Here is a 13,305-nt window from a genome sequence, read left to right as displayed (position 1 = left end):
CTTTCTACACGGATTTATTTTGAAGTCGTGTTGCCGACGACCACATGAGCTCGCGACCGTAACGCTACATACTGACCGATGTTAACATACAGTTACTGTAAACGGCGTTAAATTAATGCAGTATCTAATTTGTTGTTATGTGTAGTAATTGTGAATAAAACATGTTTTTACTGGGCAGCCGGATGTATGTTAAATGTTCAAGATGCCATTTTGCTTTATGTTTGAGAGAAGCGCAACGGGTGAGTTAATCCGTCATATATCTTAATGATGAATCCTTAAGTTACAGAATTCTTAATAATAATGGATATTAATCAGCAAAAGAGCGGAGGGAGAGTAGTCTGAATTGGGTTCTAGCAGCTTGTGCTAGCTCACACATTGAACTCATTTGCCAGCCGCGAATGTTTCCAAGTCAGCGGGGATCGCATCAGTTGATTTGCTGTAATTTGCGCATATATCAACGTCACATGCGAGAACACCGCGCTGTGACCCGAGTTTTCTGTGCGCTCGCTCATCTATTCAGATGATGTCCTGCTAGGACAGCGTTTGGCTCTTGTCTCAGACCTTCCCCGAGGTGATTGGGCGAGTGACGAGCACTCAGTATGTGACCTCTACAGTGAGCTTCCTGCCGCTGCGATTTTATTGTCTATGTTGCTTCCATTATATAATATCCAATTATAGCTATTCGTTTAAATAATGGTAAGGGGTGTAATAATTTTTAAATGATTTTTTTCTTGTCCGACTAAAATAGTTTCTTGAGAAAAGTATTTTTTTTGTTGACGAAACGTTTTGTTTGAACGAGTAAATAGAAAAAAGAATAAAAGATTGAGAATATGTTAATTGTTGCGCAGTGATTGGTTAAACTCGTGATTGGTCCTGAATGTGGCCTTTGAGGTATGTGTGTGAGGTATACACACACTAAAAAAATACAAAAAGTATAAAGGATATATATCCTGCAGAAGGCTGTGTAGCCGACTGATTTAGTTAATCAAAAGCTTTTTACTTTCACCACGTGAGTGCCTTGGAGTATTTCATCTTTATAATTTGATGTTTACCTCCAGTTTATCAAGTGAGCACCAGTGGCTATGTATTAAAAATTACTAAAACTGAAACGATAGGGACTTTTAGGCATTCTTTAAAAAAAAAAAAAAAACTAATAGTATCTCAATGATACCAAAATACCACCTTCCCCTCCAACCAGCTGCTATGTACTTGTATGTACAATACATAGCATTTACATTCTTTCTTCCTTTTTTTTTAAGTGTCAGAGTTCTGCAGCACCTCTGGAACAGGCCGACTTCTTGAAAGGTGCTCCTCATCGAAAGCACCCCGGTGTGACAAACCTCAAAACAGTGCGCCTACCGGAGCAACTGCAGGTAGCAGCACAATCCGTCTTACAAAGTAAGTAAACATTGATCTACCAGTCTATATTTTTTTGCGTCTTGAGCATTCAAATCAGTCTGTGTTCTGAAATGCACATATCAATCACATGTCGCTATAGTTGTGTGTGTAATTGCTCTTATATGCCTTTATTTGATATTTAGGTGCTGATGTAAAAAGTCTGACTGAAAGGGCACATAAGCTGTCCAACTTCCTTTGGAGCAGGAAGCGAGCGATAGAAACTTCACAACTCAGGGAGAAAGCCACCCTTCTTGAGAGGACATTTTTGGAGCAAGAGGGGGATATCCATAAAGGTGAGTTACAGATGTGATAGACTGTACACTGAAGACTGTATATAAAACAGTTATTATTAAATATTTCCTTCAGATGGCAATGACCACAAACTAGAGGCTCGAATAAAAAACAGAGTATTATCTGAACTGAGAAGAACAACATACCACAGGACTTCCCTAAGGTACAAATACATAATCTGTATGAAAGATTTGTCATAGAATGGGACTGTGAGGTTTTGTATGTTTTATTGGATAACTCTGGATTTATTTTAAGGTACAATGAAGATCTTGGGTTGGTGTATATGGCTGCTAGACTAGCAGGTGGTTATGCTGCTGTCCTCAGAGCATTAAATGAGGTATTTAATGCACATTTTAACAGTATTTTCATTGCATTTTTTTCTGTCGTAAACAGTCTTTTTGATATACATCTCAGATTAAGAAGAGAGAGCCTTTATTTGTGCCACATTCTCTAATGGACTTTGGATCAGGACTCGGAACAGGTACATGGTGAGTATGATTTAGATATTCATATTTTAATATTCTAAAGTGAAAAGAACATTGGGGGCTTATAAATAGGATTGATTTATTGTGGTATTTATTAACTTGCTTTGAAAGATGCATGTTTTAATTGTATATCAATTAGTGAATTGATATTATATTTTATTCGGTAGATACTATGTGCATGTGCATGTACTTATTATAGCAATTACAATAATTGGTTTATAACAAGGTTCTAACCCTACCCCTAAACCTAACCTTAACCCATGTAGTTACATTATGTTACCAGTAAGTACACATACTGTAAAATAAAGTGTAACCTTTTATTCTTTCACTCAGGGCATCACACTCACTCTGGGGAGACTCACTGAAGGAGTATGTTTGTGTAGACAGCTCTGGAGACATGAACACCTTGGCAGAACAACTTCTTAAAGGTAAGGTCATTCAGTCGAACTTTTAAGCACAGTGTTATATAAACAAATTTACAGGAAAAAAGTGTTCGTTTGTACCAAACAGGGGGCAGTGAGATGGATAACCCAGTAATCCAGCAAGTATATTTCCGCCAGTTCCTCCCTGTTTCTCCTAAGGTATCTTCAGCTGACATCCTTAATTGAATTTATTTGCCCAAATGATACATTGCTTTTACACAAGTGAATAAAACAACTGTATTTCCTTTCCACAGGTGCAGTTTGATCTTGTGGTAGCCGCTTTCTCTTTGTCAGAACTGGCCAATCTGAACGAGCGACTGAATGTTATTTTCACACTTTGGAGAAAAACCAACTCCTACCTTGTGAGTGATGATGCTCGAGTTATTCTTATTGATTAAACTAATTTAATAAATTATGGAACTGTGACATTGAATATAGGTTTTTTTTTACTGTCTTGCAGTGTTGTTAACTAAAACTATTAAAAATATTTGTATTAATCGAAACAAAGTTGAAATCAAATCAAATAATAAAATCTGGAAGTGTAGTTTAAGTTGAAGTACTACAATTACTGAAACTAAAACTGAAATAAAAATAAATCAAAGCTAAATAAAAAAAATGACAAAACCTATTAACAAAATTACTAGAATTAAAATAAAAACGTTATTTTTTTAACGTTATAGCTAATTCAAAATATTAATAAATACTTTAAATAAATATTGCTACAATAACACTGCTATCTAAACAGAATTAAGTTTTCCTAATGCAGTTCTTGATAATTTGTACAGGTATTGGTGGAGAATGGAACCAAGGATGGCCATCAAATCTTAATGGAGGCCAGAGACGCTATACTTAACGTATGATCTAAGTTTTTTGCTGTATGTCAAATTGCTAAAATATGTCTTTCTGTTTGAAGTGGTAGTGATAGAACTGCATCTTTCAGAAATCTTCAGAAATACCAGAAAGTTTCTGATGTAATTTCTCTCAAACCTTTACTGTATAACTATAGAGAGAAGAGGAGGTACAGCATGACTTGAGGAGACCATCTATATTTGCTCCTGTAGGTTGAAATATCATTGAAACCATCCTTAATTGTACCATTAATATGATATACTGATATGTGGCTGACAATATCTACTGCTGGGTTTCATTTTGAACAGTGCACTCATGAGCTGCCTTGTCCCAAGATGATCAAGCGACCTGTAGTACCTTGTAACTTCACTCAGTTCTACTATTCTCTGCCCTTATCTCGGGTAAGTTCAAGCAGTCGGCTTTCGAATTGTGACATTCGTCTTGAATAACTGAATTTTTGTTCTGTAGTTTTCATAAGATGTCAACATTTTGGCTATTTATAAAGTAGTTATGGATGGTTGTATAATCCAATATATATTTCTCTCCCCCATCTCTCTATATGAATCAATCATTACAGAGCCAAGAGAGGCAGCAGGAGAAGTTCAGTTTCCTGATTATATCCAGGTCCGATGGAGAGAAGGCTCAGGAGACTGAGCACTGGGGCATGGCCAGACTGATCGCACAAGTCCGTCGCCGACCCAGACATGTTCAGTGTCAGCTGTGCTGCGCCAATGGAGAACTTAAACAACTCGCTGTTACAGCCCGTCATCATGGGAAGTATGTTGTGCTTTCATTAATGGATCTCTTCTTGCATTTTCAGTGAATGACCTCCTCCTAAACTACTACCTCTATTATGTTATGCAGGTGGAGATCATACAGGTTGTTTTAACAATGATTTTTGTTGTCCATTTTAACAGGGACATGTACAGATGTGCTCGTAGCAGTGACTGGGGAGATCTGCTGCCAATATTTCATGCAGAAGATTCCACTGAAAATGACGAGACTCAATGAGGCTACTACGATAATCTGTTAATGCAGTGTTTGTGGATTACAGTTGGATTTTTGTAATGTTTCTTTCCAAATACACTAGTTGACCAATGCAACCTGATTGTGATTTGCTAATGCACTGAACCCAATGCTCACTATTCACCAGTATCAAAGCACAAAATCCAAATTAAAGTCAGCATAATTGAAGCTGCGATAGTTCTTCCCTACTGTGACATATATTGGAGTGAAACAGCTTCTGAACAAGAAGGGCGGGACTTGGTTTTGTCCATTGATTGGAATTGATTGGATGGTTGTGTTTGCTAATGCGGTGATCTCATGACAGGTTGTCCCGCCCTTGCACCAGTAAACACGTCATCAGAGAAAAGAAGAGACATTGTTGCAATAGGGAAGGAAAGTCATTTTGATTCTAAATTATGATAAATAAAATAAAAAATGCATGTGCATATTGTGCTCGGATAAATCAGTAATAACAAATACTGCAATATTCCATAAAAATAAGAACATTTCCATTTTGATTTCATGGTCAATAGGCCTTAGTTGAATTAGGACATGTATGTAGCTTTTATAAACATGCCTTAGAAAAAAATAACATTACTAGTGTAGTGTGCATCTTGAGACAAAATAATGTCACTCACTGACATATTTAACATGCATTTTTTTTGGGACATATTTTAAGATATGTCAGACTTGTCAGTGCAAGTTTCTGTCATTTAAAACAGTTTAAACGTGCTTTTTCTTTCGGGACTAGCCTTAAAGGGATACTCCACCCAAAATTCAAAAATCAAAATTCTGTCATCATTTACTCCAAACCACCGTTTGGTTCCAATCGTTCTTCAAAATATCTTCCTTTGTGTTCAGCAGAAGAAAGAAACTCATACAGGTTTGCTACAACTTGAGGGTGAGTAAATGATGACAGAATTTAGATTTTTGGGTGGAGTATCCCTTTAAGGCTTGTCTATAAAACCGGGAAATAATAATGGATATTAATCAGCAAAAGAGCGGAGGGAGAGTAGTCTGAATTGGGTTCTAGCAGCTTGTGCTAGCTCACACATTGAACTCATTTGCCAGCCGCGAGTGTTTCCAAGTCAGCGGGGATCGCATCAGTTGATTTGCTGTAATCTGCGCATATATCAACGTCTCATGCGAGAACACCGCGCTGTGACCCGAGTTTTCTGTGCGCTCGCTCATCCATTCAGATGATGTCCTGCTAGGACAGCGATTGGCTCTTGTCTCAGACCTTCCCCGAGGTGATTGGGCGAGTGACGAGCACTCAGTATGTGACCTCTACAGTGAGCTTCCTGCCGCTCTGATTCATGACGTAGAATACGAGTGTTTTTATATGCTTGCTACTGAACAATACTTTACATAGATGGTAAGTCATTTAGGTAATGCGAAGTAAAACATTTATAAAACGTAAAGTTATAAAACATTTCAGGTACTAATTTCCCAGATAATTGTTTTTTCGTTTGTTATAATATAGTACACGAAACTCGGTAGAACATTCAAGGTGGTGTTTATGTAAATGATTTGGCAGTGATTGGGTAGTTGAGGCATGACGTGTCCTTAGACTTTTTTTAAATATATTTTTGGAATATAAAAAGTAATACATAATGTAATTGTGTATTTTATTAAGAAAATACCATTTACACAAACCAATTTCTTACATTTTACATATTTAAAATGATACATAAACCTTTTGGAACCAATACATTAAAATATGTTATGTAAGTCATGTAATGTTTTAAAAGCATTAAAATATACATAAATGATTTTTTTTCAGGCAGCAATTGTAAATAGTTTGACTGATGTAATACCTCTTGTTCTCGTGGCACTGAATACAAACATTGGATAAGGGAAGTTGTATAAAATTTCACAATTTTAAACACCTTTTGCCTTTGCTAGTCTTTATTTTAAATAGCTGCATGAAAAAGTTACCAAGATACAACACTAGTGTAAGGGGTCTACAGTCAAAGACTCGGAGTCAGAATTATAAAAAATTAAAGAAAAGTTTTACTGAAGATAGTTTGCATTTTCATCAGCATAAGTCAGCTTCAAGACTCACACAGGAGTTCGTAGGCCGCCTCACTTACAGTTACAAAGATCACAGCAGTTATACCATTTCCAAGGTCTAAGCTACGTCATTGCTTACAGGTTGAATGATTCTCATTGGCTAAGAAACATGAGAGCCTAAACAATTTAACACATGTGAGGAGATAGCAAGGGGGTAATCCATCGACCGGAAGTTGAAGCCGGCCGGGTGCCGCCATCTTGTAGCAGAACTTCACTTGCGTTAGCATTTCCATTGACTACCATTCATTTTGGCGTCACTTTGACAGCGAATAACTTTACATCTGAGGCGTTTAAAGACTCCATTTGTCCATTATTTATTTCTAAAGAAACACGACAATGTATAAATGGCTCCATTACCTTCTATGTTACATTATGGCCCCGTAGAAACAGTTTTAGTAAAAATAGGCTAACGATTGCGTCATAACCACTCGACTCTCTGTCGCGCTGTACAGAAATTACCGTACAGACAGGAGGAGAAGCTCGCAGGCAATCGGGGGGACGTCCCGTCAAGAGAGAAGCCCATAGATAATGAGTCCATAAAAGCAACGGAATACTTACTCCTGCTCACTCACGATAAAGGACTCTTTGCTCAAGTTCCCCGTCTCTGCAAGATTAACGTTGGCAATTTTCACGCACAGCTACTAGAAGATTCACGTCTGTCAGACAGGTTGCTCACGTCATCAAGCTTAGTTTGAGTCGGTCTGAGTCTGCGCGTCAGGAACGGAAGTTCTCAAAAATCGCTAAAAGTGGGCTTCAACTGTCTCAACTGAGTTCCAATGAGATCGCTCTGTCCATTTCTTTTACTGTCTATGGGAGATAGGGGTGCCTATCGCCTTTAGTCAGGATAGTTGTCGTCCACTCATTAGATTTAGGTCTGTGGTGGCCTCGCAGGTTAGAGAAGGGCGCCGGGTTGTCTGGTCCGAACGTCCAGAACCTACATAGCATGTCATACGCACACACACACAAATAACAGACACTAGCAAATAACAGCTCCCATCAAGGCTAAAGAGAGTCTGAGCTCCTTATTATCAGTTAAGTATACCAAAACATTCACTCGTTTGGGAGAAAAACAGATAACTGGCATTTACTCCCAAGGAAGGAAATATACTGGAAAGAATACATTTTAATACAACAATTAAAGTTCGATAGTAACGCTCAATGAGCGTCCAATATAGCTTGACCATATGTCCAACGAAGGATCATATGTGTTGGACATATGTGTTCACGACGCCTTAAGGATCCATAAACCAGAGAAAGAGACAAACGGCCTTGTGGGTTTCGTGTCCTGCGTGTACTACGTGAAATCTCAAAGTAAGATTGGAATGCACCTAAAAGAAACTGGTTACTTACATCACATGCATTTAAGAAAATATAATTTCACAAGCACAAAGAATATAAAAATTATTATGTGATAATGAATATATTTGATTATTGATTTTTATAAAGGAAGTATATAAGCATTCAAAAGGATATATGATTATAGATGTATTTGAAGAGGCAAGGGATTTTGACCAACCCTTCACTAGAAATGTCAACTTCTCAAAAATATTTAAAGGTTCTCTAAGCGATCCTGGGTGACGTCACTTCTTGTTGACGTTCGAACTATTGTCAAACAAAACGGAGGCTAGCTAGACCCTCCCTCCTCCTCATCCGCACACTAACCCCCCAAACCACACCCCCAAACCCTTCTTGTCGGTCATTGGCTGGAACAGTTTGTTATGTTTTGGGGAGCGGGTCGCTGCAGTTTGTTTTTGGTGCTGTTTGTGAAGCATGGGCTGTCTACAGAGATCGCGTTTCTTTACAGTGTGTTCAGGGGACAGGCAGCCAGCGGATAGTGAGGAGATGTTTGCTGTATGTGACAAAAAATGTTTTGGCCTAAAAAACACATGACATCGCTTAGAGCACCTTTAATGAGTATTTTCATATATGTGCAATTTTGGATTGTTAAGGTACTTAAACTTTCCACTATCAGTTCCACAAAGTTTTACTTTTGTGCTGTATCTCAACATAATTCATCTTGAGGTTAACAAGTTTTTTTATTACTATTGGCCGTATTTTTAGTTTTATAGGAAGCAGTAAATGATACATTCCTTAGAAGCATGTTGTGCACATTTAAGTGAATCTAAGATTAAAGCTGGTGTATGTGAATTGTGTCCATACACAGATTTTTTTGTTGATGTGCTTTTGTTCCAATGGTAGTTTTTAAGAAAAATATGTAAACGTTCCATCTAGAGGAAGACCTCATGAATCAGACAGATGAGCCAAATATAGCCACTCAAAGTCATGAGACATAACATCTGCTTTTATCATCTAATGATACCACAGCTGGACTCAAAACATTTCATGTAGACATTTATTTACAAATGCAGTGCTCATTTTGTACACACAGACAAATATAACTTGTTCTTACGAGGGACAGACAATCAAAAGAAAGTTAAGCCATTGTTTCTCTCAGATAATCTACATTAAATCAAATTATTTAAATGTATTTGTTGTTTTTGTACAAGCAAGCTTTATTTTGTATATGCATAATTATAAATTATATGTTATAACTGCACTAGTATGCATTAAAGAATCTCTTCATGTCTCTTCTCTGTTTCGACTGATCACTAATATCCAACAATTTCTTTTATAGCAGAAGTAAGATCTGGGTATTGAAATTCAAAGCCTGATTCAAGAGTTCTCTTGGGCACTACTTTCTGGCCTTGTGTGAGGATAACAGCTCTTTCAGATCCGAGGACGACATCCAAGAAAAAGCCAGGCACAGGGAAGATGGTAGGTCTTTTTAGAGCACTGCCCAACTCTTTAGTGAATTCAAAATTTGTATTCAATGCAGGTGCAACTCCATTAAATACATCTGGCTCTGTGGATGGTGGTCCTTCATGGGGCTCCAAGGTATGGGCAATGATACCAGCAAGGTCTGAAACATGGATCCAAGGGAAGGGCTGACGTCCTGAGCCAAGCGTCCCACCCAGGCCAAGCCAAAAGGGAATCATCATCTGTTTCATGGCGCCACCGTCACGCCCTAACACTGCACCTGAAAGTGAGAGGAAGAAAGTACATAATTGCACTACCATTCAGAAGTTAAGATTCAGCAAGACTTGTTTTTGATGCTTACTAAGGCTGCATTTATTTCAGCAAAAATACTGTCAAAACAGTAATATTGTAAAAATATTACTATTAAAAACAACTGTGTTCTATTTTGATATATTTTCAAATGTACACTATTGAAGGGTTGGGGTCAGAATCCCTTGCCTCTTCAATATATAATTTTGAGTGCTTACATTATTCCTATAAAAAAAAATGTATAAGCATGTTTATATAATCATTTCTATATTCAATGAGTGATTAACATATATTGTTAACCATATGTTGCTGTCAGCATTTTTACCAGTTTCTTTCTAAGTGCATTCTTATGTCTGTGACTAATCTTTATTGCCCTGAAGGAGGACCCTGAGAACCGGCTCTTTGTATTGGGAAAACAGTTGATAAGATAATAGAAGAGGTTAAGTCTGAAGAAGACCCTCATCAGATGACTCTTTGTCTGTTTTCTGCTGACCAAGGGTTACAGGGGTCATACACTACGTGACTTATGTGACCTGATTCACAGAGTTGTACTTTTAGGGGCGACAGTGGCTCAGTGGTTCATGTAGGTTGTCTACAAACCGAAAGGTTGGTCGTTCAATCCCCGGTTCCACCTGACCAAGGTGCATGGCTGACACCGCCGTCGGTGTGTGAATGGGTGAATGTGAGGCAATATGTAAAGCGCTTTGGTGGCCATCTGTGAAAGCGCTATATAAATGCAGTCCATTTACCATGTGTATTTTCATTAATGAATAAAGTGAACATTATCTGTATTTCTTTCTGAGTGTTCTTTCATACTGAATGTTCTATCAGTATGTTTTGGTAGTCTGTCCTAATAATGGTGAGCTCAGGCCCTCTTCAACTTTGGAGAAACTGTGATTCTCTTGTGCTTTTGTGTGTGCGTTCTCTTGTGCTTTTGTGTTTGTCTGTGCAGGTCTTGTGAGATGCCACAGCAGACCCCGAGACGCCTTTCTATGACCTCCAGGGTCACATCTTGGATTCTGCAGACAGCTATATTATTAATGACTTACCCTCCTATCTATCTATATGTATGGCATTGTTTAGACTTTATGTTCTCTTAGCCAATCAGAAGTAGCCAACATGTATGTACTCATGTCATTCTTGCCTGTGGAAATGGTATAACTGGTGTGAGATTTTTGTGTAAGGTAGAGTCTCTGGCCTATGACCTCCTTGTGAGACTTTGAAGCCTGCTCTACCGATGAAACTGCAAACTATTCTTCAGTAAATTTTATCTATTTGCTTCAACCTCACGACCACTGGTCTTCATTCATCATATCTGTTACCCCCCTAACACTATTCCTGTGATGGTGAAGCTGAATTGTCATGTGATCCTTCAGAAATCATTCTAATATGCTGATTTGTTGATCAGGAAACATTTCTTATTACCAATGTTGAAAACAGTTGAGCTGCTTAATATTTTTGTGGAAACCATGATATTCAGAATTATTTCATGGATAGAAACTTCAAAAGAACAGCATTTATTTGAAATAGAAACTTATTGTGTTATGAATGTCTTTACATTCACTTTAAATCAATCTAATGCATCCTTGTTGAATAAAGGTATTTATAATGAATGAGACATTTGTTTAGATTCACCTGGTCTGATGATCACTTGTCTTGTTTTCTTAGCACAGTTTTCAGGAAGTTGTCCTGCCCCCTCCCACTCTTTCACCAGGCGAGACAGGAAGTCAAATGGTGTCCAGTTGCTCTCTTCAGTGTACTGGTTTTGAAGACTAGGTTTATAACACGCTGAAGACAAAAATCAGAGAAAAACTGCAAAAAAGTCTACATTATAAAATTGCAATTCATTCATAATTAAATTTAACTGTAGAAAAAAACAACAACAACATTATTTTTACTTTTTTTACTTTAAATGATCAAATCAGTATAGAGGAGACAAGACTATAGATGAACAGAGAAGTGAATGAGATTATTCTGTCATGTTATTCTGTATTATTTGATTTTAAAAAAAAAGTCATATTTTGTCTAGCTTGCTAAAACACCACCACTTATTTACCTACTCCTGTAACAAGCACCCATGAACGTGGTGGAGTAGGTGATGCAGCAATAGCTTGGGCAAGAATTCTGGTTGTGTTTATTCGGCTGGAGAACAGATCATTTTTGTAATTTTCATTCCACCTAGAGTGTCAAATACAAATTATTAAAATTATTTTAACAAAACCATATTAAAGGGAAGATAATTATTTATATACACTGAGGGGGGGAAAAAGTCCTCACCATCTCAAAGGGTTCATAATATTCTCCCCTGCTAGATTCACAGCGCCCTCACATGGCGGGAGGCCCCCTGATTCTACATCAGCCTGTGATAAGTAAACATAGGTCAGGGACTCAGGGGTCCAAAACTCATTTCCTGGAGGGCCACAGACATGCAGAGTTTAGTTTCATCCCTGCTCCAACATACATACCTGAAGTTTTCAAATAATCCTGAAGGACTTGTAGTTGCATTTAATTAGGGTTGAAGCTAAACTCTGCAGAGCTGTGGCCCTTCAGTTCAGTAACTGAGATTTGCACCCCTGACATAGGTAAAAGTGGCCTCATCATCAACATTTACATTTAACACATCACACATTTAGTGAAAAACTCTGAACTGAGCCAGGCCTTACAAGGAAATTCATTATTATTTCTATGATACTGAATAATATCATAGCATGTCTGGTATTACTTTGGCTTGTAAAGATATATATTCACCACTGACATATTTACAGATACCAAAAATCATAAGGTGGACTTTGATGCATATCAATATAGTCTTTAATGTAAGTTACATCATACCCATGTTATTTGTCCTGGACCAGGCTGCCTGGATATGATTGTGATTTCATGGCCTTTGGTTTTCAGCAAACGTATCAGCTCACGACCCACAAACCCTGAGCCTCCGCCTGATGAGAGTGGAAAAGTGAGAAAACTAAAGCTTTATAAATTTTACAATCAAATAGAGAATATAAGGTACAACCATTTATCCGTATGAAATAAGATATATATATATATATAAAATCGTATATATATATATATATATAGCATATGACATTTGCAGCCCAATAATAATAGCAGAGAAAGGGCTCTGATAATAGCCACCTCGCGCACATGTACACGCGCATGCGCTGTTACAGCACTTACGAAACACATCACCTTAAGAAAAATCAAACTCTCATTTATCTAGTGACTGATAAATGAACCCAGCCATATCATAATAACACAATCACATACAATCAAAGAAGGTTCCAGGATATTTTAATACATAAATAACTTTTAAATGTTTCTATAAAAAAAATAGCTCTCATGCAGAGTTACAAACAGTCTATGGTTACAAACCAGCACACACAATGAGCTATTTTTGTTACGCTATCATGCAGGGATAACGAAAAAATTGATAAATGTGATATACCTATTACAACTCTCATTATGCTTGTAAAGTAGAGTCCGTTTATCCTGACAACTTGCAGAAATCCACTTCTTTCACATCTTTCTGCCTGCGACTACTGTGCCTAAATGCCTACGAAGGTCGTATGTACCACGTGATCCACACAAATTGGAGCGTAACTGCAGCCATGTTGATAAGGACGGCTTACCTACCTTGGCTTTACCTGAAAATGAACATTGTACTTAACTATGCAACAATGATATTCCATACCAATGTGTAATATGATATTTAAAAT

General features: G+C 37.5%; 2 protein-coding genes across 2 annotated transcripts; one reads left to right on the top strand and one right to left on the bottom strand.

The window, feature by feature from the left end:
- Positions 1 to 51: 51 nt before the first annotated feature.
- mettl17 (methyltransferase like 17) lies at positions 52 to 4,548 on the top strand. The gene is made up of 14 exons (XM_056236350.1): positions 52 to 239; positions 1,260 to 1,398; positions 1,542 to 1,691; positions 1,765 to 1,852; positions 1,945 to 2,026; positions 2,104 to 2,177; positions 2,508 to 2,602; positions 2,685 to 2,755; positions 2,851 to 2,958; positions 3,382 to 3,450; positions 3,603 to 3,653; positions 3,754 to 3,846; positions 4,023 to 4,222; positions 4,363 to 4,548. The coding sequence occupies exons 1-14, from the start codon at positions 162 to 164 to the stop codon at positions 4,454 to 4,456; spliced, it is 1,392 nt and encodes a 463-aa protein (XP_056092325.1). The 5' UTR covers positions 52 to 161; the 3' UTR covers positions 4,457 to 4,548.
- Positions 4,549 to 8,862: 4,314 nt separating this feature from the next.
- sdr39u1 (short chain dehydrogenase/reductase family 39U, member 1) lies at positions 8,863 to 13,154 on the bottom strand. The gene is made up of 6 exons (XM_056236355.1): positions 13,035 to 13,154; positions 12,422 to 12,528; positions 11,867 to 11,949; positions 11,646 to 11,767; positions 11,225 to 11,377; positions 8,863 to 9,560 (listed from the first exon to the last, which is right to left on the bottom strand). Exons 1-6 carry the CDS (start codon positions 13,048 to 13,050, stop codon positions 9,133 to 9,135), a joined length of 909 nt encoding a protein of 302 aa, XP_056092330.1. The 5' UTR covers positions 13,051 to 13,154; the 3' UTR covers positions 8,863 to 9,132.
- Positions 13,155 to 13,305: the final 151 nt, after the last annotated feature.

Source organism: Rhinichthys klamathensis, unplaced genomic scaffold (assembly GCF_029890125.1).
Source record: "Rhinichthys klamathensis goyatoka isolate OS25496 unplaced genomic scaffold, OSU_Roscu_1.1 h1tg000446l_1, whole genome shotgun sequence".
Lineage (NCBI taxonomy): Eukaryota > Metazoa > Chordata > Actinopteri > Cypriniformes > Leuciscidae > Rhinichthys > Rhinichthys klamathensis.
Note: the sequence above shows the minus strand (reverse complement) of the source record. Positions and strands in the feature narration are given on the sequence as shown.